The 26,808-nt window shown below is 39.5% G+C and overlaps 1 protein-coding gene across 1 annotated transcript in view; it reads right to left on the reverse strand.

Moving 5' to 3' along the window:
* adamts16 (ADAM metallopeptidase with thrombospondin type 1 motif, 16) overlaps positions 1-26,808 on the reverse strand; it is a 56,987-nt gene that overhangs the window by 20,505 nt on the left and 9,674 nt on the right. The window contains exons 4-14 of the mRNA XM_030750356.1: positions 19,932-20,343; positions 17,232-17,434; positions 15,647-15,730; positions 14,745-14,904; positions 11,604-11,709; positions 11,275-11,412; positions 7,462-7,615; positions 5,358-5,453; positions 1,689-1,837; positions 333-505; positions 122-252 (exon numbers count right to left, since the gene is read on the reverse strand). Of these exons, the coding sequence (XP_030606216.1) occupies positions 122-252; positions 333-505; positions 1,689-1,837; positions 5,358-5,453; positions 7,462-7,615; positions 11,275-11,412; positions 11,604-11,709; positions 14,745-14,904; positions 15,647-15,730; positions 17,232-17,434; positions 19,932-20,343 (1,806 nt within the window). The remainder of the gene's footprint in view (positions 1-121; positions 253-332; positions 506-1,688; positions 1,838-5,357; positions 5,454-7,461; positions 7,616-11,274; positions 11,413-11,603; positions 11,710-14,744; positions 14,905-15,646; positions 15,731-17,231; positions 17,435-19,931; positions 20,344-26,808) is intronic.

The raw sequence follows: 26,808 nt of genomic DNA on the forward strand, positions 1-26,808 counted from the left end.
TCTCTCAGACTTCACAGTTCTACTTCAAAGACCTCACACACATTGAACATAAGCGTGGCATTTTGGCATCAATGTTTGGTCACATCATGCTACTTTCTGACTGCTTAACATTTAACATTACCTCACACAGCCCATCAATGCAGACATTAAAGCTGTCCGGTGAGCAAAGTGTCCCATCCTTAACTTTGCTGGCCAAGGCAAAAAAGAAATCGTAACCTTCAGCAAAGCAGTAAAGCTTACATAGATCTTGATCTGGAAGAAAAGAAAGTACCCATAAATAATCTTGTGCCATGAGTATTTTTTTTTTAAATTTAAGGGGAAAACTGTCTCACCATCCACTCTGGTGTATGGTCTCCAAGTGTAGTACCACCCTCTGAACTGTTTGCCGTTGAATTCAGCACACTGTTGCGCTCTATAGTCAATGGCATTTCGCGGACAGTCCTCGGTATTGCAAAGTTTGTATGATCTGGAGGAACCTTCACAGAACTTCCCTCCATATGCCGGTCTGAAGGGATGGATATAAACATGTAGCATTCAAGCATTTCTGCATAAAACTCATATAATAAATTGCTTAATATTCAGTATTTTACAGATTTTCTTTGTGATTCACCAACTTCGACTTCTGTGTGCGTTTGCATGTGCGGGCTGGCATCCAAAAACACGGGAAATAGTAGAAAAGTATTGAAATAATTTGATATAGTCGGGAAATAAAACACTTAGGATTTTTTTTTAATCAGTAGAATTAGTAAAGTTCAAACTGTGCTTTAATACAATAACACTGAATGCTTTTGTCCACTAATGACTAATACATAAGTAGGCTTCCCTCTATATGTGAATGTGTATCAGTGTGCCTTTGTGAAGGTTTCTCTAATCACAGGTGTATATCCTCAGGTTATGTTCCTAAAAATCCCTTCCATGGGACAAAAACACCTTCTACAAGCCCTCCAAACACTTCTCTCTCTCTCTCATGTTCTTTCCTTTCATATCGCTGCATTTCATCTTTCACATTTTTGATCCCTCCCCCCCCCCCCCCCCCCCCCTTCCTGCTTCATTCCACTTGCCTGTTTTTGCCCTTCTAGCACTTCACCACCATCTTTCTTTGCCTTCTCTTTCTTTCTCCTCATCACGCTCTGTCTAATTTAGCCCACCGCTTGTCAGGATCTTAGCATGACATGATAAAAAGGAGGTCCCGGCATTTGGAATAGGGGCCCCTTACTGACTGACAGTGCAAATAATCATGAGTGACTAATGAGTTGGGGGCTAAGTGAGCAGATAAGTGACAGACCCGTGTGAGTAATCTTCACTATTTTAATCACATTTCTTAATATAATCTTGGCCCCCAGTCACAGCAGCACAGCAGGCCATCCATGTATCAAGTCTTCTGCAATATTATAGCAATAAATTATAAAACTGGAAAATTATACTGTGCCAGATATGCTTTCAATAGATTTGCTCAGGTAGCAAAAATGAACCAACTAGCGGGCATAATGTGCTTAGCAGCATTTAGTAGAGCTTTTACTAATATTTTTAGTAATATTTCTAAGAAAGCTATGTGCTGCTTCCAGTTTTTGTGCTAACTGCCTCTTGGCAACACAGACACAAGAGATTTTGGATAAATCCTCACTGGGAGACAGTAACAATTTTTGTAATGCTTGTTTGTTAGAGGCCATTGCTGTGTCTTTCCCTACCTTGGGTTGTTGCAGTGCCTCTCGCGATAGGTAACACCACTTTCGCAGCTTCTAGAGCATGCAGACCAGGAGGACCACTCTGACCAGTGGCCATGTTGAGGCCTTGGACCCTCATCACCCTGTTTCACACACTGGCCTCTACGACACCACTGAAAGGAATGAGAGAGGATCAATGTATGGGAGACAGAAGGATAATTAAGAATAATTTAATTTTTTTATTTTTTATTTTTCTGAAGGTTCAATAAACACTCCATTTTTCTGTACTCTATGCACAGAAATGTGCATAGAGTATTACCAGTTACTTCTGACCAAGCTGCTTTCCAGCAGTGAACACTGCCAAATGTGTCCCCTAAGGCAGCAGGCTAGACAGAAGATTATATGATCTTAAATATTAAAAGAAAATCTGTAAATAGGTTTCTGAACTTCCTCAGACTGGATGAGATGATGGTGATTGTACAGAGAAAACTCACACACCACAATCAAGTATTACACACTGTACTTGTAATACAGATCAAAGACTGAGTCAATAACCATTCCCATGTTCCCAGAACTCCACAAACACAGAGCACAAATGCAGCACTACATGAGTTGTGATATGTCCAGCACACACTGAACATATGCAGCTGTTCTTAATCTCACTATGTGAATAAGAACTGCACTTAGAGGCCACAGACCCACACGCCAGCATATGCAGACTCATGCACACCTCCCCAACTAATCTTATGGTCCTTGACTAAGAACTAGAACAGCTGATTTCCCCTCAGTTTTCCCCCTGCAGCTGAGTGCCACAGATTCCTATGTGAGGCTGTCAGTGTTTGTGCTCGGTTAATTTTCCCGTGGAGGGAGAACACAAGATTAAACCATCAAGTTTAATATGTGGAGAAGCAAATGTTGATGAAAGACTGTCAGGGGAGTGAGGGTAAGAGAAAGATCAAGCCTCGGGGAGAATCATCTTGAAAGGAAGAAAGAAAAGAAACAAAGAATAAATAAAGAACACAGATTGCTTTTTGGATCCAGGCCAACTGCATATTTCTGCCACATCAGCAACAAACGAATTGGAGCTGCTCCCTGAGGTAAAAGAAGGAAGGTGGTACCTAGAGCAAAACGACAGTGGTCATTTACACTGCCCTCAAATGTACTAAATCAGAGTAAAGTTGCTGATTCGGCTTGCAAATAAATTCAATAGTCCATGCCGGGACACAAGGGTATTGTGCTGTAAAAAAGAAGCTATTAAAAGAAGTGCAGTATCATGCAGTTCAAGCTTTTCAAATGGCTGGACTTGGTGGAAGTATTAGCACTACATAACACTAAAAGAGAATTTTATAAGGCCATCTACATCATTGTTGCCTTTTCAGTGTATAAATTCCTATGTCTCTTTGCCCTTTGCAGTTTACTGACTTAAAGGTCTCCAGGTATCCCTCAGAAGAGGAATGTGTTTCCCTTTTTACAGGCTTGGCCCGTCTTATATACACTGCTCAAAAAAATTAAAGGAGCACTTTCTAATCAGAGTATAGCATCAAGTCAATTAAACTTCTGGAATATTAATCTGGTCAGTTAAGTAGTAGGGGGGTTGTTAACAACAGGTGCACCAGAGGGGCAACAATGAGACAACCCCCAAAACAAGAATGGTTCGACAGATGGAGGCCACTGACATTTTTTTCTTTTCTCATCTTTTCTGTTTTTTTCACTAGTTTTGCATTTGGCTAGGGTCAGTGTCACTACTGGTAGCACGAGGCGATACCTGGACCCTACCAACGCTGCACAGGTAGTCCAACTCCTCCAGGATGACACTGTAACACTGTGGGAGTATTGTGTCTCCCAGCACAGTCTCAAGAGCATGGAAGAGATTCCATGCAGTTACTCTAGGAGAGCTGGACAGGGCCGTAGAAGGTCCTGAACCCATCAGCAGGAATGGTATCTGCTCCTTTGTGCAAAGATGAGCACCAACAGAGCCCTACAAAATGACTTCCAGGAGGACACTGCTGTGAATGTCTCTGACCAAACAATCATAAACAGACTTCACAAGGGTGGTGTGAGGACCCGACATCCTCTAGTGGGCCCTGTGCTCACTGCCTGGCACCGTGGAGCCCAGTTGCCATTTGCCTCAGAATACCAGAACTGGCAGGTCCACCACAGGCACACAGATAAGAGCAGGTTCATCCTTAGCACATGTAACAGATGTGAAAGGGTCTGGAGAAGCTGTGGAGAACCTTATACTGCTTGTAACATCTTTCAGAAAGACTAGTTTGGTGGTGGGTCAGTGATGGTCTGGGGAAGCATATCCATGGAGGGATACAAAGACCTCTACAGGCTAGGCACTCTGACTACCATCAGGTATCAGGATGAAATCCCTGGACCCATTGTCAGACCCTACCCTGGTGCAGTGGGTCCTGGGTTCCTCCTGGTGCACAACAATGCCCAGCCTCACGTGGTGAGAGTATGCAGGCAGTTCCTGGAAGATGAAGGAATTGATACCAATGACTCGCCCCCACACTCGTCAGATCTAAATCCAATAGAACACCTCTGGGACATCATGTTTTGGTCTATCCAATACTGCCAGGTTACACCTCAGACTATCCAGGAGCTCAGCGATGTCCTGGTCTAGATCTGGGAGGAGATCCCCCATGACACCTCCATCGCCTCATTAGGAGCATGCCCTGACATTTTCAGGCATGCATACAAGCATGCGGGGGCCATACAAACTACTGAGTACCATTTTGAGTTGCTGCAATGATATTTTGGAAAAATGGACTAGCCTGCTACATCATTATTATACTTTGATTTCTGGGGTGTCTTTGAATTCAGCCCTCTTTAAGTTCATAATTTTCATTTCCATCAAACAAAGTGGCATCCTTTCATTCTTAACACATTACCCAGTCCATATCAGTATAGATGCAGCAGGATTTTTTTTCCCCCATTAACATCTGATGTGTTTTTAAAATGTTCCTTTTATCTTTTGAGCAGTGTACTCATACTTTTACATGCTTGACAATGTAAAGAAGCACACTGCCAAAAAAAAAAAAAAATTAAAGGAACATTTTTAAAACACATCAAATGTCAATGGGGGAAAAAAAAATCATTCTTGGGCAACTGAAAAACAAGGAGTTTTTTAGTTTGTGCAGATATCAGTCTATAAATACTGAATGAAATGCTCTTATTGAAGAGCTTTTGTGTTACCAAAAGTGAAAATAAATTTTGTTTAGGGCATCTTTGTGGATTTTTTGGCAAGATGCTGCTATGGAACACAATCCCCCACATGCTTTTTTTTTTTTTTTTTTTTAAACAAAAAAAGGCATAGTTTGCTAAAAGGCATTTCATTTGCAGGAACATTTTGGCTCCTTTGGCTAACAAGAAACAAAGGTTATCTTAGTGGTGATATGACTAAAGGATAACTCTATGCCCTGGATAGATGGCACATTATTTTCCAATTCACACATGACATTTTGAAGAAGGTATTTTCATGTTCCTGCTAGCTGCTGGAGCTGTCTTTGGTAAGACCACTTGAATTGCCTCGAAGGAGATAAATAAAAGAATCCAGTAGAAGTCAGTGGCTCCCATGCCATTCATGTGATGCCATTCTTGAGGTAAAAAGGCCTGTGATTATCAACCTCTTCAACACACACACATCAACATACATGCGCACACACACTAAATCATGTGTTAAGTCACCATATCAGGGCCGCAAGCAGAACCTTCAGCAGCTGGCATAAATTTGGTCTCACACTTCCTCCCAACACGGTGGCACCACAGAGCCTTGCAGATATCCTGGAACAAGATAAGAGAGAGAGAGGCAGTGTAACTTACATGGAAACCCTAACTTTTAACTCCAGATTTCACATACTGTTCATCATGATCCTCCTCACAACAGCAGTAAACAAAGCTAGCAGTGGGAAAAATGATAACTTGTAATAATATTTCTATTTTGCCTCTTGGGAGCTAACAGAACACGTCAGTGGAATCTTGCTGAATCAATGACTGTCTGAATAATGATCTTCTGGAAAGCTTCCCGTGTACAGCAAATGTGGATCTCCAAACAGTTTATGCTTCAGTAGCTAGGTAAAGACATCAAGATGAACACATGAAATCTGGTCCAACATCATCTCTCTTGTATGGTGACTTAGAAATCTTCAGCTCTGAAGAAGTAAAACAGACCATGAAGATTAGGACAAAGTATTAACTGGTAACAACTGCCTTACCAAACTTACATGATGTAATGGCTGCATTTCTCAGCCATAAATGATTCAGATGGGAGCACCGGCCCATTTCCCTGCTCTCATTGCCTGAGAAACACGGCCTGATACTTTTGAACATGTCTACTCTGTTGCTATTTGAATGACTATATCAGAGTTTGACAACTCAGTGTAGATGCTGACAGGCACCTCAGCCTCAGCTTGCTGCTGCCAGGAGCCACCATGGAATTCATCCCGAGGACTGTTTGTCCATCTGTTTTGCTTGCTCAGGCCTTTTGTAACAGTAAAAATGGCAGAGAGGGGTTAGCGATGGGGGAGAGAGAGAAATGATGGACAGTGTGTCAGAGGCTGAGAAAGAAAGAAAAACACCCATAAACATTATTTGTTTTTTTCCTATAGAAACATCTATCCCTATCTAACCGCGCACACCATGGAGAATATCATTTGTTCCCTCCAGCGGTACCTTATCTTGACAACAGTTGCCAAAAAGTTTCATGAAAAATGAATTCATTACAGAATGAACCACACCGCTGAGGAAGAGTCTTGTGTTTTTTTATGAGTAACAAGTGCCTGGAAAGACTGAGCATAATGACTGCTTGGAGATTTCTCAGTCCTGTGCACCTTGCTGCTACCAGGTGTGCAAGCATATGTTATAAATGTAATAATCCATGGATGTTCATACATTTAGATAAGCAGGCAAAGGAGGACTTTGAGAGCTTAGGTTCAAAGCCAGCCACTGCTGGTATTGGCATTTCTTTACTAGAGCATGAATAAGAAAGACACCTGCTTAAAGCTCCATGCTCAGATCTGTACAGAGGCAGATATATTCACCCAGATGAAGACAATTTACTGCACAAAAAGAAGAAGACAGGTTTAGGCATTGTTCACCAGTATATTTTATAAACAAGGTCATATAGGGAACTGTGACAAAATGCACTGCTGGCTCCTAAGGGTCCTATAGGGTCCTTCTTTATCTGGTTAGTTTTAACTTGTGTGCGTTCCCTACCCTTAAGGTATTTCGTTTAAACCCAGAGAGCATCCCTGCCTGAATGGTTCAAGCAATAGAGGTGCACCTTTGGCTCAAGTGAGGTTCAGGTGGGATACTATGTTTGGAGACTGATTACACTCAACACTTTCACAGGGCCATTAAATATCAAAGTAATGAAAACCCTATTCAGATTATTTGGCAGATATCAGCAGTAATGAGACAATGGGAGAGCAACAAGGAGAGATTCCCACTGGCAGTGCTCCAGTGTATATTTAGTCATCGGTCCCAGTGAGTACGGTATATCATGGCCAGTATTCCAAGTCTCACTCTTTGTGTGTGTGTATACCCACAAGGGCATGTAACCCTGATCAGTTTCTCTTTTCCTTCCTCTTTTTTATTTCAATTTTCCTCTACCTCATTCACCCCATCCCACTCTCACATTCTTTAACTTTTTTCCTAAGAAACAACATGTGATTGTTGAAAATGTATCAAATGCTCACGTTCCAGTGGATGCGCTGATAAAGCCTTTGACTGGGATTATAAACCCATTTTAAAAAATTGCATGGGATGGCATAAATTTGGCATCAATTTTTACCTTCTTAAAATCAAGGGTGCAGAGTTTGGCCTTCTCTCCGAACTGCCACTTGCACTGTGTGTCTGCATCGTACAGCTCGCCAGGCAGCTTCTCAGGGTACTGATACTCTGTGATTGCTCTGGGTTCATCTGATAGGCACAAAGCCTGTGCAGAACTGGAGAATTTGATAGGGAGATAGTAAAGGAAAAGCAGAAAAAAAAAAGAGTTAAGTAGCTGGCATATGAGACTGCCTGCTGTGCACAGAGAAATTCCAAAAGCAAGCATCAATCCGCGTGCTCCATTGTTCCCAACACAGTCACAATTGCAAAGTGTAGCCATGGTAACATAACAAGTTGCCAAACTCAAAACCTGAGGGTAATGTTTTAATGCATCAGACACTCAATTATGACAGACATAAAAAGTCCTTGCCCATATCGCTCATATCCTAACACCAGCAGGGGGTTTCCAGTGTTAACTGATATCACTGGTTACTATACAGCGATGTTTTACAGCTTAAACACTGCAGTCGGGGGAATATAATACAAGAATATAGTGGAAAGATCATGAAAAAGCAAAATATGCTGGAATGGTTCATTGTGTTAGTGAGTGGTCCTGATTGCTTTAGCAGAGTGTATGCGTGTCTGTGTGTATATATGTGAGCTCTTCTATTGCTTTATGGGTTCTGTGTGTCTGCAGAGAACAATGTCTGTCCTACAAGTGCAATACTCTACATTATTCACATAATACAGTCCCTGAAAAATACATTACATGTAAAGTACTGTGTAATCACACACATCAGCAGGCACTTAAGTAAGGACTGGGACGGACTAATGTAATTCACATGTGACATTACAAACTGATTTGCAGGATCTCTGACAAATTCTATTTGTTTTTCATACTCACTGAGGGCAAGAGGCTTAACACAAAATGTTTTCCCCTCCTAAAAAAAATGTAAGCAAGGCACACAAGATGCTCATCAGCTGGAGATAAAAAAGCACCCATTCTTTTCTAGGACTCCCTGAGGATTTACAGACTCATCCCCTCCAGACAGAAATTGCTGGGCTATTTATATCTACCACTCTCTCTTCTCTGCACACGTCCAAACCATCTCACCCTTGCCTCTCTAACTTTGTTTCCAAACTGCTCAACCTAAGCTCTCCCTCTGATATATTAATTTATAATCCTGTTCATTCTGGTCAGTCCCAATGAAAATCTCAGCATCTTCAACTCTGCCACCTCTAGCTCAACCACCTTTCTTTTTGTCAGTGCTAATGCCACTGTCTCCAAACCATACATCATAGCAGGTCTCACTACTGTCTTGTAAACCTTACCTTTCACTCTTGCTGCTATCCTTCTGTCACAAATCACTCCTGATACTCATCTCCAGCCACTCCACCCTGGCTGCACTCTCTTCCTCACCTCTCTTGTGCACTTTTGCCTTGGATGGTTGAGCCCAGGTATTTAAACTTGTCCATCTTCAATACCACTACCTCTGCTCCTTGCAGCTTTACTCATACATTTGTCTCCCTCTCATTCACACACATGTATTCTCTGTTGTGTCTACTGATTTTCATTCCTCTTCTCTTCAGTGTATACCTCCACCCCTCCAGGATCTCTTCCACCTGTTCTCTACTCTCACAGCAGATCACAATGTCATCTGCAAACATCATTGTCCACAGAGGCTCCTGCCTGACCTCATCTGACAGCCTGCCCCTTACCACTGCAAGCAAGAAGGGGCTCAGAGCTGATCCTTCATCTTAAACCCACCTGTTGCTCCAACTGCATACCTCACTACTGTCCTCATGCAGTACCACAATTTCTCTCTTGGCACCCTATCATATGCTTTCTCTAGATACACAAAGACACAGTGTAACTCCTTCTTTTCTGTAGTTCTCCATCAACACTCTCGAAGCACACACTGTATCATAAAAAAACAAAACAAAAAAACCCCCATTAGTGCTCTTTCTCAGCATGAAACCATACTGCTGCCCACTGATCATCACCCCTCTTCTTAACCTAGCTAGCTTCAACAAGTCTGTTCCACATCTTCATGATATGGCTCATCAGCTTTATCCTTCTGAAGTTACTATAGCTCTGCACATCATCCTTGTTTTTGAAAATTGGCACCAGTACCCTTCTTTTTCATTCCTCAGGCATCCTCTCACTTGCCAAGCTTGTGTTTAACAATCTGATTAAAAGGTCCACTGCCCTTCTCTCAGACATCTCCATACCTCCACAGGTAAGACCCAATGACTTTCCACTCTTCATCCTTCTCATAGCTGCCCTCCCTTCCTCCTTACTAATCCTCTGCACTTCCTGATTCACTAAGTGTCCTCCATTCATCCTCTCTATCTTTCATTTTCCTCAGTAATTAACCCCTCAAAGTACTCCCTTGACCTACTCAGCACTCTCTTCACTCAGTACATTTCCATCTCTATCCTTAATTAGCCTAACCTGCTGCACATCCTTTCCAGCTCAATCTCTCTCTGCCTAGCCAACTGATACAAGTCCCTTTCTGCTTCCTTAAGTAAGAAGCTAAATAAGCATATTTCTCAGGAGAGTCTGAGAGTGAAGGTACTCTTGAAGCTTTCATGTAACACTGACTTTTTTGGTGGGTTTCACCCACTTCAGCTTTTAAGGATTTTGGTTCTACTGCCATGAAAATTATCCATCCATGTTAGGCACGACAAAGTGTTCACATAAAGTATCTGGCTATACATACAACACTAGCCACTCTGTCATAGCTGACTGATGCGAGGTAGATCTAGAGTGACTGTAATATAAACTCTGCTGGCTGACATAACTCTCCTCTCCATAGCAAATGAAGGAGACACAGAGGAGCCTAATGATTGCAATAAGGAATACATACAGAATTTCAGCAATAATATCATTCAGTAATAATGCAAGATGACGACTTCTTGATGGGCTAGTGTTCCAGCGCTCTCCTCCATGTGACCTCAAGAGGTGATGGGAGTTTAATATAAAACTGACAGCTCTAACGAGGTTGAGGTCATCCCAGCTCTAATAACTCAGCGAGGAAATACACTGTCTGTCTCCACCACTCTGAGAGGGGAGACCTGACAGTTCAGTTAACACACTGGTAAATTTAGTGGTGGGCACTGACTCTGAGCTATCTAGTTTCAAGCGTACACACACACACACACACACACACACACACACACACAGACACACACGTACATCCACAGACAAATAGAAACATGGCCAGACACATGGGCGCGTTGTCCATGATGGTTGTTTTCTTGCTTGGGTGAACAGGCTATATGTAGGACAGTGCAGTTTTACACAGCCACATGTGCAAACTTCTGTCCTGAAAAATTTCAGTAGCGTGTATCTCAATGCATAATAAAAATGTATTCTGTAAAAGAGCACTAAGAGAAAAGCAGCACCATATTTCACTTAAATTAGCCGCTATGGTAACTAAATTGTGTATTTAATTGTGTATAGGCTCTCGATCACATAATGTTTTGATACTGCTTTTGAAATACAAAATATTTTACAGGTTAAAATATAAGTAAACTTTTTCACATGGCACATGTTGATATCTCAGTAACGCATATTAAAAAAATAAAAACGATGAATGTTAGAAGTGTTTAAACAATGTATTTGTTGTATTTGTTGCATGACCACTGAAAAAAGATATGCGGGTTCATGAAATATGTCATGTGAATGTTAGGTAGCTCTTAAGTTCTCAAAATTAAATAGGACTCACTAATACGCGTAAATGTATCTATTAACAAAATATTTAAATATTCTTATTTCATTTCTTTTAACTTTAGTCAACCCAATAAAAGTAAGAAAAATGTTGCTGCTTACTTGAGAAAACGGCTGAGGTACTGACGGCTGCAAGCAGACCAGGAGAAGACACCGTTGTGACCAGCTAATGTGGGAGACATGATGTTACCTTCTGACTTTTTACAAATGTTCCCTTCACCATCATGGACCATTCCAAAACTGGAGAGTTTAAAAAAAAAAGGTACAAGGTGATATAATCATCTACTTCACATATAACAAATGCAGAACTTTGTCGTTCTACTGGATTATTTATTTCGACACTAAATAGAACACATTTTCAACTCATTGCTGAACGCGTTTGGGTGAATGCTGTGCAAATTTATCACAGTTGTTAACATGAATGTACTTACTTATGTCCAGATTCATGGGCGATGGTGAATGCCAAACCCAGGCCAGTGTCCTCATTAATGGTACAGCTCCGGTACTTGCTGCACATCCCGCTAATTGGAGCAAAGCCTGCAAAAAAAAAAAAAAAAAAAAATTGAGCACAAGTTTAATTACTTATTAGTTTTTAAAACTCAGTCAGGTCCAACATCAACAGTAGTTGGTCAATTAAAGTAACTGCTGTCATGTTGCCTCTTCTCAGTGTTGTAACTACACTGCAAGAGAATTTTCTCAAATGATACGCGCTGGTGTGAACCAGTTGTGGACTGCACATGTAGGAAATATCAAATGTGGCATTAGTAAGTTAAAAATATTCCCATATGTTAACATATGGTGCTCCATATAGTCCCACGTGCTACCTTTTACTTCACTTTAAAACATTATTTCCCTAGCTTCACATCTTTCTCCTATCTCTCATTCCCAGTTAAACTCCTTTTTTAATATTAACCTCCCTTTACGCCTCTTTCAGTCCTCTCTCCTGTCGCTCACATTTACAGCAACCTCTGGCTCTGAATCAAAAAGGATAATACACATGGGAACCCCCTTTAACATTTTTACCTCAGAGTTTCGTGGAGAATTTGGCCTTATGTTTTATTTGATTTACATCTCTAAGTCATTGCCACAGAGTGCAAAGCTCATGTGCATAACTAATGTGAGTAATGATATTAAATATAACAGCGCAGATTAACTGTGAGAACTACCATTTATTTCTTTTTTTTGTGTTAGGAAAGAGGTAGGTCATTGATATTAGATGACAGTTTTGAAATATGGATGAAAACATTGAAGAATAGGGCTGTAATAGTAATCCAAATAAACAGTGAATGGTTGTGCTAATGCCTATGTTACACTGTACCTTTGGGAATTAGAAAGTACTAGCCCTTATTTTGACTGGACAGACACACAGACACAAACACACAGACACCTTTTATCTAAGGTCACACAGCAATGTGGATAGGGCTCATGGTGGTTTTGACACTTTGATGTTAGATCTTAGGTCTGGGATTGAAGCTACTCTCTGTGTTTTTCTGGTGCACAAAGTTTTTTTCTAACAATGTGGAAGACAAGACTCTGTTGGCATGGTCATTACCCCAAACAAGTTGGTATTGGGTTGGGTGATACACACTCACTGAGTGTGAGTGTGCGTGAATGCTGAAGCCAGTTGATACCTTACAATTATGTCACTTTATTTTTATCTTTTAGCACTACGTTAGACAACTTAAATATACTGTTGTCACTGATGTTATTTTTGTATTTTTGTAATGTTTATGAAAAAAAAGCTTTTTAATTTTTTGTCAATTTTTGCCTGCCTGGTATCAAAAATGCTATTGAGAATTGAGTATTTTCCTGGGTGTTTGGTATTGGTTTGAATTCTAGTATTGTGTTAACTCTACTGTTGAATGCTTAGATTTGCTGCTAACTGTAGCAGTGTTACTATGCAGATCTTGGTATGTGACACTTTGGAGCAGGAAAACTGCAGATCTTTTCAGCATCTGGTTTCACTGGTATGGTCCTGGGTTACACAATGTAAGAAAACACAGGAGCGTCTTCCCACACAACATCAAACATATTGAATCTAGGACTGCAAGTATCAAGTAAGTATTAGTAATTGAGTATTCTATCGATTATTTGAGTAATCAGATAAGAAATACTTTTGTTGTATTAACAATTCATTGGCATATTTTAACTTCCATATTGCAGTTTTTCACTGTGTGAAACAAACAGTGGTGGATAGCTGTGGTTATAGCCATATATATATATATATATATATATATATATATATATTAGGGGTGGGACTCGATTAAAAAAATTAATCGAATTAATTACAAGCTTTGTAATTAATTAATCGAAATTAATCGCATTTTAATCGCATTTCAATATTTGACATGATAAATATTAAGTTAAGTTTAGTTGATGAATAAATCAATATACATGAGCTTAAACTTCAAAATTTTGTTTATTTTCCCACCAATCTACTACACAGACCAATGAAGGGTGGAAGTGCTCCTGTGATAAGCAAACACCTGAAATTAAAGTAAGCATCATAACTGGATAGTTTTATTCAACATTAATGTCTCACTTAATATAGTTGGAAATTAATCATTAGCTCAGCTGTATTCCTTGATGTTGAAATGTGTTATGCTTGTTTTAACAGCTTATTTTGAATTAAAGACTTAAAATTAAACCACAAAAAGGAGAAAAAGTTCGTTCTCCGTTTAACCAGCTGCTTTTACACAGCTGTGCTTCGCACTCACGGCTGCTAGGCGACATGAGCTACGCAGAGGTGATGGCAGCTGATATGAAGGCTAACCGCTCACTTCCGGCCTTTGTGGTGTTCGTGGGCTGCGAAAGACGTGGGCCGGGTCCTTCGCAGGATGCGGCCCCTAATTTGGACATTGTGCGTCGATATAATCTGTACGCCGGGAACTCGTGCACTGAGAAACGTTCCACGGTGCAAAGTGCGATTAAAATGCGTTAAAATTTTTAACGCGTTAATTTCCCCATAATTAATTAATCGAAATTAACGCGTTAAAGTCCCACCCCTAATATATATATATATATATATATATATATATATATATATATATATATATATATATATATATATATATATATATACATATATACCATCTCAACAATTGGCTCTTGTACCTTCAATTAATAAAAAATAAAATTGTTCCTGTTAGACAGTGCATTAATAATAGAAATGAATGACAACCCTTCCCACCAAGACAGAAAAATAAAACAGTGAAAAAGATGATGGATTTGTTTTCAAGGTTGAGATATGTTTGGCAAATAAAATTTGATAAAGTGGGAGAAAATTAAAGTTCTCAATCTAATCAATCAATAGGATCAGACAGGTGATCTTTACATGATGTGCTACTAAAAGTGTCTGGTTCATTTGTTTGTTGTTTGTCATTAAATAATAATCTTTTTTTTTTTGAGTTTTTGTGTGTTTTTGAGGAGAAACCCTCAGGGTCTCAACATCACTGGATCAGCACGCTGGCAGGATTCTTTATTTGTCTCAAATGAGGCCTTCTGGTATTCGGTTGTTGCAGAATCTGCTCTTTGCAAGCAATAGAGCAACAAAGGGGGTTTTAAAATCATACCAAGTGTATCACAGGGTTCATTCTTCCAAGAGCAGATGTCGAGTCCCGTGAGGAGGATAGCGTGGTCATGGTGTCGGCCCTCTCTACCTCCCAGGGTGGACTGCCAGTGGCAGAAGCTGTTCAGTGTGTGGTCTGCATGGTGGTTAATCACTAAGCCATCCTGCAAAATAAAACACATAAAAAGATATAGCAAATATAATATTAATTCTGTGGAAGAAAAGCATTATTATTATGTCTGCTGCCAACTTATGGATTCTCACCTGGTCTTTACAATCAATAACTAAGCTCTTTAGACATAGCATGTTGAAGGCAGCATAAAGATGCAAGAGGGCTACAGATTTTTGTGTGTGTGTGTGTGTGTGTGTGTGTGTGTGTGTGTGTGTGTGTGTGTGTGTGTGTGTGTGTGTGTGTGTGTGTGTGTGTGTGTGTGTGTTTGTGTTGCAGCTGCAAAGGAAAATGTTTGTATTTTCAGCATTCTTCCTGCTGATGAATGATTAATTTTAATATCTGTGAGGTGGATGGAAAGCCTAATCCATTGTTCTCAAACTGCTTTACTTTTCCGGACCGTACTCCAACGGTTTGTCTCACTCTGTCTGTGTTGCTCATTACTTTACTCCTAAACTCCATGAGAATTTCCCCTGTGGCAAAGATCCAAGGAAACGCATGCTCTGCTTAACCACTGTAAAAGCCCTTAGTAGTTAGGACAACCCCAGGAAGCTCTCTGAAAGACCTAAAAGATCTGGAACCTTGGGCAAAATAAACAAATAAAGAAACAAATGATCTTGTTTTGCAATCTCTACATGCTGGAAGCCCCATGGTGTGTACAGCTAATGAATATGGACATGTATTATTAGTGTATAGGGTTGAATTTTCTGGGCATATGATGATTCTGAGACGCTCACCTGCTCTTCATCCAGAAGGACGAGACCCACAATCACTATGTTGATATTTCCCCCTATTGTACCATCTTTGAACAGACTGGAAACCTTAAAGGCACAGAGACAATCATTATGACATATTACTAACATCTGTCTAAGCTATCTCAAGACCTGTTTCAGCCTAATGTAATCTGAGACAAACTATTTGTGCATAAGTAATGTTATAAAGCTTTAACTCTTTTGAATACACCATCAAAGTGACATCTGAAGTGCTCTTCTGTTTATACAAATGCAAAAACTGTCACTGATAATCAAAAAGTATCAGAATAATACAGTTTTAGGCTGATGCGTCAAAAATGTCCTTAACTTACTTCTATGCACCACTCCCATAATATGACTACGAATAGCAATATTGATGGTACGGCTGAGGTCTGACATCCACAACTGCTGTTTTCAGTTCAGTTTCTTGTACGGACATCTGATCAGTTTTAACAATTTGGGCTTTGAAAGTTCAGTGTGTGCTATCTTCCTTTCTCTAAGGCCTTGTGAACACATAAGATGCCGCTCACAAAACATTTTTGTACTTTAGGAAAACACATTCAAGTGAAAGGCCAGAGGGGTTATCAAAGCACTTACTTAAACTAAGATATGCTTGACAGGCTGTCAGATGCCAGAATTGATCAGAGCAGATACAATGAATCACTTTATGTTTTTACAGCTGCACAGAGCACACAATCATACAATCTGTTTCTTCAGTGTTTTGTGGTATATAATGCTCAGCATGCTTTTTAAAATTGGTGACTATGAAAACCTTTTTTTTTTTTTCAGTCTGTCGACTCTGTCACAGTGAAAATATAATTCTATACAAAGCAGAAGACCTTATTAGATTTCCTTTTCAACAAATATTAAATGACCTTTGTAGGACCCATGAGGGCTGGCAGGTGGTGTGAAGCGTTGGGTGTTTTCTGTGAAACCCCATACTGTATTTAGGTGACTCCTATGAGGCGACTGGTGACGGCTCCAACTTGGTTTTTACTACAGGGAACCATGTTTTCAAAATAGATGGATTATCTTTGGATTTGTCACTCAGTCATTAAGTAGCAAAACAAGTGTGACGGTTTTCGCTTACAGATAAGCCGGGGGGTGGGTGGGTGCACACCGCAAGTGTTGAGGAGATGATCTCACCCAGATATCAGTTTCCTGTTTTAAGATGTCTGATAAGTTAGTCTAGTAGACAGGAGTGTCAAGTCACTTAATCCTTACTTCAAATAAATTGCATGGCTTCCTCTTTCATCAGCTGATGTTATGGTGTATAATGGCAAAAAAAAAAAAAAAAAGCACAGCATCCTAAAACTTCGTTTGATGAAAGGAAAATATACCACTGCAAAGTCTTTGTCAGTCTTTGTGGTTCTGCTGTTAAAGCCACTCGCAAAGATACAAAACATCATATATGGTATTCATAAAAATAATAATAAAAAAAAGAGTCAGCCTTAAGTTTGATTTGTGTATTCTCCTGTCTTAAATCTGTGCAGCACCTATGCCTGAATATAGGCTACAGCATAGGCTGTGTGCACATTAAACGCAGTAGTAATGACTAAATTTGTCTCACCATGTTAAGCACAGTAAGAACATATGTAGTTATGTTCTCATGGCCATGGTTGTCCATCATCTTTCTATCCACCACCACAAGTGTCTCCACATTGAGTCTCTGACTGGCCTTAGTCTTCATCAGCACTGCCCTTTTATTCCTGGGGATAAACTTGTACTCGTCTGGAAGGATAAAAATATCCTCTTCTGGAGGTTTGGGCATGTCTGTGAAAACAAATGGAAAAAGATATAGAGCAAGAATTCATTAAGTAATAAACTCTTCTGGAGCAAAATTATGTGGTAACAGCTGAGCTGCTGAGTGGAGCATTACACCGTGATCTATGGCCGCATAGTTAACATGATTAACCACTGAATGGAGGCTTATAAGTGACTGATGAAAGACCAAACAACAGTGCATATAATAGCACCTTAATTGCAGCCATAATGTTCATTACAAATACAAATCTTCCTTTCCACTGCTGATTATGTTTCAAGTAATCGTGATTTGAAATGAACTTATAGCTGCTAGCCAAATGTTTACCTTTGCTTATTTGTGTTAACTAGCAATTTTGGCAAATAGCTGGCAACAACTCTGGATGATTAACTATGCTCTTACATTTGTGACCTGATGTCATGGATAAACTGCCAACTGAGCTTTTTTTTTTCCTGTTGTTGACTCTGGCAGTCTCAGTGTTATGCTACCATTAAGTGTGAAACCATAGTATGTGCTCTGCCTTACAGTAGCTACGGCTACATAAAATAACAATATTTAAAACAATGCACAGGCTGTATGAAAGATTTACATGCTAAAAGGAAATAAAATTTTCTAGAATGTATTTGCTTTCAGCAGAGAGCAGTTTCATATTCTGTAGACATAATACAATATTACATGATAATAATGATCAGAATTGCAGTAAAAGGTGATTTTCATTTTAGTGCCCAAAATTATATAATAGAATAAAAGTTTTTTTGTCCTAAGGACAGGAGGTATATGAAAATATGTAAATTTTGGTGAATTCACCATATAAGCTATTGGTGCACTTCTTATGCTATCAGGTCTGCTCTAATTTAAAGCTGCTCTGGTTTTTAGACTAATTTAGAAGCTTGCTCGTTGAATCTGGGAATAAAAGCACCTTCTCACATTCGTATTTAAACTATGACGCAAGTTCAGCAGAACACCCTTTAGTGCAAAAGCACAGCCTAAAACCATTGTGTCTTTTAACATTATCTTCTTAAATCTTCGGTGTTTTGAAGTTATCAAAATTTTGACCTATTCATAACTGGCTAAGATAAACTTTAAAGGCTAGAAAGTTTGCTTATACAGGCAGAAAGCAGGTGAATGACTGAAGTGGCCTTTGACTAACACACAACACAGGTGTTCGGTGATATCATCTTATGAAAATGCAAACATCTTTGTGTTTTCACAGGGACATACAGCTGCTCTCTTTTAAAAGACCTCTGTGACACAAGCAATGTTAGCTGATCCTGTGGTAATTTCTCGAGAGCAAACATTTGTCATAGAGCAAAGTGAATAAAAACTATAAGCATGAACTTTTACAGGCTAAAACACTCATGAAGTCAACCACAAATGTCTCAATAAATAAATGAAGGTGATGCTCCTTAAAGGAAATATTTATCATGAATACATGTTATTGTGTGTAAACATTTTCAGTGAAATTAAATCAAACCTGTAATGACATAGAATATCTCTCTATTTTTAAGCCAAGCTGTATTACAATATTTACAATCCCCATTTTGTGTAGGTGATGGCACACATTGCTGATTGCCTCCTTTACATAAAAGGAGCATATTAACAATATGCTAAACTAACCACCCTTGTGAAGTTATTACTAACAGACTAAACCAGGATATAAACACATGTAATATTATCTAAGGGGAACATTTTATTTAGTAAGTGTTAAGTGTTTTCATATGAGGACTGAAAAGGGCAAAAATGACTTCATGACTCTTTTTTTGTTATATAATTAAATTTAAAGTTAAAAATGATCCAATAGCAATTCCACCCTAAGTGGGAGAATATGTGAGTAAGATAGTTCTTAAAGAACTATCTATCTATGGGCATCTGCTTTTAAAGTTTAACATAATTAGGTATTTCCAGGTCCAAATGCTCCTTCAGTTGGCAAAAGTATGCAAACAAAGAGGCACCACCAAGAAGAAAAGTCTAAAAATCTAAAAAAAACTCTAATACTGTGCTCGGTATAGCTGGTACCCCTTGTATTACACTCAAGTAGTGCCCAGTCATCCATGAAAAAGAGGATTTATGAGACTGACAGGGCTTAGTAACAAGCTGGCCAGTCAGCTGAAATCTAAAGTTGAACTATTTAAAAAAAAAAGAAATAAAAATGAAAGCACAGTGCTGCTATCACTTTGGATTTAAATGACAATAAAAAATAAAGCCAGTACGATTTTGGACTTTGGACACTGGAGTTAAACTAGCAGAAACATAATGATCTGCCACCCTTTGGGAAGCCAAGATACATTGTTAGATTATCATTAATACAACAGCACTTAAAATTTAATTTACAAGTTTCAGGGTTAGGGTCAAATTGATTTTAATATACACTAAACAGTGTTATCAAAGGATGAAAGTATCATAACTTTGTTAACAAGGGAACAGGAAGTTTCAGGAATCGATAATGCATCTGAAGAGGAATACGACTCTGTTACATAAGGATTAGAATGAGTAATTGCCCTTACATACATTTCTTCCTTCTCCCACAGAAGTGTTGCTTTTGCTTCTCCCCATGTCTGTAGTCACTGTCGTGGCGATGGTTATTGTGCTGATGGCCGTTTCCATGAAGTTTCATTGGGTCAGCATGAGTGTTGTTGTTACTGTGGTCGTGCTGTTTTTGCAGTCCCCTGTACTGATCTTCAAAAACTGTGTTGTCAGTGGTGCCCGTCTTTGTGACGAAGTATCTGTGTGACTTGTGATCAGAAAAATCTGTGGATCTCTTCTGAAACACCCGATGTTGCTGTGTTTGGGAGTCCCTTTCTCTCTTATAGAGGATGTGTGGCTGGTGACCGGAGGGTGCTGTGAAGTTCTCCCTCTGCGCCAGACTGTGTGACACGGGTCTCACAAAATATTCAGCATCCTGCGTTCGGATCAAACCTGACTAGAGGCAAAACAGAGAGTTTGATTAGTTTTACAGCACAGGCTGTGGCCTAGCCTGCACTAATTTGCTGTTGCACTCATGCTAGGGTGTCTGCACTCAAGTCACACCTCTCAAAATTAATTCTCAGTCAGTTATGAGTGCAAACATTATACCATGTCTTTTAAAAAAGAGGCTCCTTTATTAACTTTTTTGTCACACAGTATTTAAAAGTGACCCAAGGATGAAATATTGTTAAAACGTCAAACATTCACACATTCTCGTCCACTGAAAATGGCTTAAAAGGCTGCAGTCGTACATTTTAGTGATAACCTTACAATAATTACATACACCAGCTTTTCATTTAAGCTGCCCAGTCTGTCTCTTTCAGCAATTAGTCAAGGTTTGACCCTTGGTCGCTGCCAGCCCGCCTCCCCTAAACCTCTGCAGGTCAATCACTGGCCATGTCTCATCATGTTTAACATCTGTTTTACTGTTCAGGGTCAACCATTATCTCTACTAAATCTAAACAAAACTCGGTCAGACAGAATGATTTTCACACATTTGGCATCTCTGTTATAGACATGATTGATATATTCTCCATGTATAGCAAAATCTAAACACTGAATATAGTATGTACAAACTCTTTAAAACTGTTGTTGTGTTACATAAAGCAGAAGGTGCCACTTTTAAGTGAAGCTGTTCATTTCCAGCTCTTTTTAGTTAGAGACTCCATTAATATAATATATAATATGAGAATATATGACATGAACATCCTCAGCAACAAAGATCGCTTTTTTGCTAAATAAAATCATCAATACATGTTTATTTTGTGCCATGGCATAAATTAGGTATTCAATTGTAGGTTTTTTTTTTATATAAAAGATGAAGTCTTGTGAAAAAGAAAGTTTTCACAGGACTTAATGCAGTCCTGTGACTGAGTACAAAGTCATCCAAAGTACCAGCAACTAGGTGCTGCTACTCAAATGCACTGGATTAATTAGTCATCAGCAAGTGTGACCACCTGTTTAAAGGCAGAAGTGTTGGAAGCCTGGAGAATTCAGATATGTGTCAACACATCTGAATGCTCCAGAAAAATGCCACAATCTTCCCAGGAGTGGCTATTCCAGCAAATTCACCCCAGGGTCAGATGGTGCAACGCTTAGAGAAACAACAAAAAACCCAACAGCTACATCTCAGACTCTACAGGCCTCAGTTAACATACTAAATGTTAAAGTTCATGACAGCACAATTACAAAGAGACTGAACAAGTATGACTCGCTTGGAAGTGTTTCCAAGAGAAAGCTTCTTCTCTCTAAAAAGAAAATGGCAGCATGGCTTAGGTTACCTCTGAACAAACCACAAGACTTCTGGAACAATGTTCTTTGGACAGACAAGACCAAAGTGGAGATGTTTGATCATCATGCACTGCACCACGTTTGGCAGAAACCAAATGTTACATAGTGGCATAAACACCTCATACTAACTGTCAAGCACAGTAGTGGAAGGGTGATGATTTGGGCTTGCGTTGCAGTCACAGGACCTGGACACCTTGCAGTTGCTGAGTCGGCCATGAACTCCTCTGTATACCAAAGTATTGTGGAGTTAAATATGAGGCCTTGTGTCTGACAGCTAAAGCTTGTTAGAAATCGGATCATGGAACAGGACAACGATCCCAAGCACAGCAGCAAATCTACAACAGAATGGCTGAAAAAGAAAAGAATCAAGGTGTTACAGTGATCTAATCAAAGCCAAAACTTCAACCGGTTAAAATGCTTATGAGAGCTTATGAGAGCTGTGCATAAAATAATGCTCATAACGTTATAAAGAAGAGTGGGCCAAATATCCTCCACAAATGTCATACAGAAAATGATTACTTCAAGTAACTGCTGCCAAAGCTGGTTCTACAAGCAAGAACTGCATAGAAGCTTATGAAAAGTTTATTTTTCACATGACTAGCGATATACCTGATATGCATCTATAGATGTTTACTGATGTACATCTAGCTGGGTCATGTAAAAAAAAAAATAAAAATTTGTAATACAACAGTGACATGTTTTTAATTTTAAAGGATAAGTTGAGTGAAAAACCTTTTTAAAGATCTACATTTAGCAAAATATTTTTGTAGCTGACCTTATTCTCACTTCATATTTCACTCTACCCCTGTCTGTCTCAAAGAGACATTTCAGCTTTCATGTCCAATTTTTCAATAAACTTCTATCAACACAACAGATTCAGACACTTGGAGATGCTTTCTCTCGCTCTCTGCCTCTCTTTTTTGCTCTCACTCTCTCTAAACATGCACCACATTTGCGATGACAGTCAGCTGGCACGTAGTGTTTGTACTTTAACTGCACTTGGCAGTTACAGCGAATTCCCTACAATATGTCTAAATGACTACAGTCGCCACTATTTTAGTATGAGGCCCTTCATCCCTGCAGTCAGCTTTCTGGCTGACAGAAACACAAGTGACACAATTGCAGTGGAGAGACTGTGACTGAGTGAGTTTGTATTAGTGTGTGTGTGTGTGTGTGTGTGTGTGTGTGTGTGTGTGTGTGTGTGTGTGTGTGTGTGTGTGTGTGAGTCCTAACACAGTGCAAAGTGGAAGTTTGTGTGTGAGACAAAACAGTGGGAAAGACAGCTGGAAAATTGGAGATCATAAATGTGGAACTGAAACGTCTACATGTGTGAACGTGTACAGATGTTTCCATATCTTTGTGTGTCTAAGTGGGAGAATCTCTGGTAGCAGTGAGTAGAAGCAAATCTCAAACAATGATGTGTTTCATGTTGACAAGGTCTTCAGAAATAATTTTTTCATCATCACTCATCAACCTGGGCTCTTTAGCCTTTCATACAGGTCGGAGAACTAGTGGAACAGAGTCTATGGAAAGTACTGTGTTGAGCTTTGCATATAAAAATGATGAAGTCAATACAGATGAATATAAGCCAATACAGATGTGTCAGCTATGACCACAATGACCATACAGTTTACAGCTTTCATCACATACTGTAGTAAAAAAATGTTACAGTCAGTACCATGCGTTTACGAAGTACTTAGCATGATTAGTTCTACAGCTGGCAGAGTGGCTTATTCTTTGGAATAATATAAAATTCTGAATACTGACATAGTAACATATCAGTATGAGCACATGATTCTTAGAGTGTGAGGTTAATGGTCAAATGGTATGGTACTTTTCAAATCCTACTGACAAGTTGTATGCTCTTTCCACAAGCAGGTGGAGAGCAGTTGTTGTTTGCAGATGTGCCTTCACCATTTCCCATCATACAGTATTTGGTGTTTCACAGACAAAAGTTACCCACAAACAGCAACACAGCCACATACACTACAGTACCAGTGAAAAGTTTGGACCCACTGTATGTCCAAACTTTTGACTGGTACTGTATATCGACAATAATGTAGAGCCACACCGCTTAATCTTTGAATTCAGGTGTTTTCAGTTCCATTCCCACAGGTGTAAAAGTCAAGCACCTAGCCATAAAGTCTGCATTTGCAAACATTTGTAGCTCATTCAAAAGAGCTCACTGAATTCGAGTGCCACCACTGCAGCAAGTCAGTTTGTGAAACTTTTTCCTTCCCCGATATTCCATGATCAACTTTAAATGATATTATTGCAATTTGGAAGCATTTAGGAATGACAGCAACTGAGCCACAAAGTGGCAGGCCACGTAAAGTTACCGAATGCTGAGGCGTAAAGTGCATAACAGTCGCCAACGCTCTGGTAACTCAAGAACTGCCGAGTTGCAAGCCTCCTCTGGCACTAACATCAGCACAAAAAGTGCATGCCAGAAAGATGAGGGTGGGTGATCAGTTATTGAGGAAAAGAAAGAAGTGAGAAAGAGGCTTACTAAAGCGTTACCACCTTCCACCACTGCTTGCCTGCCAATGGTCAAGAAATACCCCAGTCAGGATCGTTGCTTAAAATCACATGTGACAACCGGTGCGTGATTCCACATGGCACCCGCCCCGGCGCTGTGTAATCACAGACAATTGTCAACATTTGGTTCCAAGTCACGATGAGGCCTCTGACCTGAACTGTGCTGCCGTCAACCATCAAAACTTCACATGCTAAGTATTTATTTTTTCTGTGTGGGTGGTTGAGGGATTGAACGCTGGGGCATTAGTGTGGAGATATGGTAAAGCTGCTCTGCAAGGAAAACAGGCGCCAAGAGAAAAAAAAAAAAAAATCCTTCATCTTCTTCTTTTTGTTTTACCACGTGGTAAATGTCAACCCATTCCAATGAAGAAAAAAAAGGTGATCAAAAAGGGGAAATCTTTGATTAAGTGAGAGCCAATCATAAGATTCAAACCTGCAGCATGTGTACTTGACTGTTTTCTTAGCAGTTGTTATAGAAACAGACATCTTCTGATAGCTAATAAGCAGTAGTCTAGAGAGCACAGGGTAATCTGGCTGACATTCAGTCTCCGAATGTTAGCCAGTCTCAGAACTGTATCTACAGGGAAGATATTTACAGAGCTGCACAATTTAAATTAAGCTTATTTGCAGCTGTATACTGCCAACTGTATAACTCATGTGGTTAGAAAAAAACCTTTGCTTTCCACTGTTGTTTACAATTGCATATGATACTCTAACTATATCACTATAACAGCATTTAAAATAAAATATATGCATCAAACAATTCAAGAATCAAGCAAGTGGCTTGCCTTTTCAACCAACGCCAAAGCCTTTCCATGTCAGCAAGCATGAACAACAAGATATCCATGACCACATTTTAAAGTGACTGTGTTCACTCGTTTACTGCCACTTTTGTCTCTTTCTTTCCAGCACATGTACCTTACACTTTGTGTATACTGACTGGTTTGTCTTTTCAGCACTGGTGTTAGTCACATGTTACACAGTCATCCCCAGATATCTGTCTACAGTTATAGAAAGTGATTTCTGGAGTTGACCATGTTAGCTTACTTTTCAAGCATATATTGCAAACTCTCTGTCTTCTCCGTAGGACTGCATGCTGCATGTTATGACATTTCAATATTTTGACTATGAAACTTCACACCTTTTTTTGTAAAATCATCCGTGTTGTTTTACTGGGTCTTCAAATGAACACATGAAAATGCTTTCAAAAGCATTGCAAAGACAAGTTAGGGATGAGCAGTTAGTATATTTGTGTCTGGAGCTCCATCATAACGAGAACCATGAGTCACTCTCCGCACATTATTCTGTTTCCTCTCATCTACATTTGCCGTCACACTGACTGAAAGGCAGACAGATCAATGCTTCTAATTGTTTAACAAATGCTGTCTATGTATTTTGTCCTGCGCTTAAGATATTCGATCCAGATGTTTAACTCGCGCTATTGGCTGTGAGTTCTTCTAAAATATGCTGATTTCATTTTAGTGTTGCATTACTGAAGACATTAAGTTTCAGTGATAGAAAACTAGACATGTGTACTGTTCTGTGCAATGATTTTAAACAAAGCAACAGGATCTTGTTCTTCAGCATAACAGCTGATGATCTACAAAACAGATTATCTTTTTTATGTAGTTTATGAGTTTAGGCTTGTATTACACAAACATACATCTACTTTCTTTAAGCACGTGTGCGTGTGTACGTGAGTATGTGTGTGTGTGTGCGTGCAGGTCGCTATGTTAGGATATTAAGTCACACTGGTCCCTTTCCTAAATAGCCAAAGTCATCAGATTACACAGTGCGCAGTATGTAAGTGCAAATAGCAGTCATAAAATGCTGAAATACTACTTGGGAGGGCGCAGACAGCTGGACTCTGTGACAGACTCATCCAGACAAGCAGTGACAAGAATGAGGGTGGGCGGGCAAGAAACAGTAGGAAAACGGAAATGAGGGCGGGAAACACTCGGTGCATTACAAGGTGCACCTGACTGTATGCAATATATGTTTCTGTCGATATTCCTCTCTAACTCTTTTTAACTTGCTGTCCCCAACAAAAACATGTGGCGACTTTGGCATCTCAAACACAAGGCTTAATATTTCCAAACAATCTGTCTTTTGACAGACCAAAGGGCAGCAAAGATTAATGCTGCAATCATTTATTGTGAAAACTGATTCTATGATGGCTACACTTCCAGCAGCTGAAGGCAAGTATTCAAATTGTAGGCTTTGTGTTGACGAAGTTAACTGTGAATTGCTCTCTCATGTCATATTTTAGTTTAAGCTGAATGAATTATGAATGAATTAGAGATTTCCAAGACATTTGGCATGTATTACACAAATTGGAGGCCCTCATTACTTAATCTCCATGGGATGACAGAGGAAGCCGTGAGTGATGAAACATTGATAAAACTGGTGATGATACTCTCAGATCATTGGTGCACAGTATCTGCTGAGAACTGGTGATAGCAATCTGCCAAGACCACACTATGTGCTTTTCAAAGCTTCACTACATCAGGAGACCCATCCCTCATATTCACTTGGAAATCCCAGAGGTGGAACAAATGTGCAGCATTCTATTATTACCACTACTCCGTGCCCT

This window comes from Archocentrus centrarchus, chromosome 16, assembly GCF_007364275.1.
Source record: "Archocentrus centrarchus isolate MPI-CPG fArcCen1 chromosome 16, fArcCen1, whole genome shotgun sequence".
NCBI classification, from domain to species: Eukaryota; Metazoa; Chordata; class Actinopteri; order Cichliformes; family Cichlidae; genus Archocentrus; species Archocentrus centrarchus.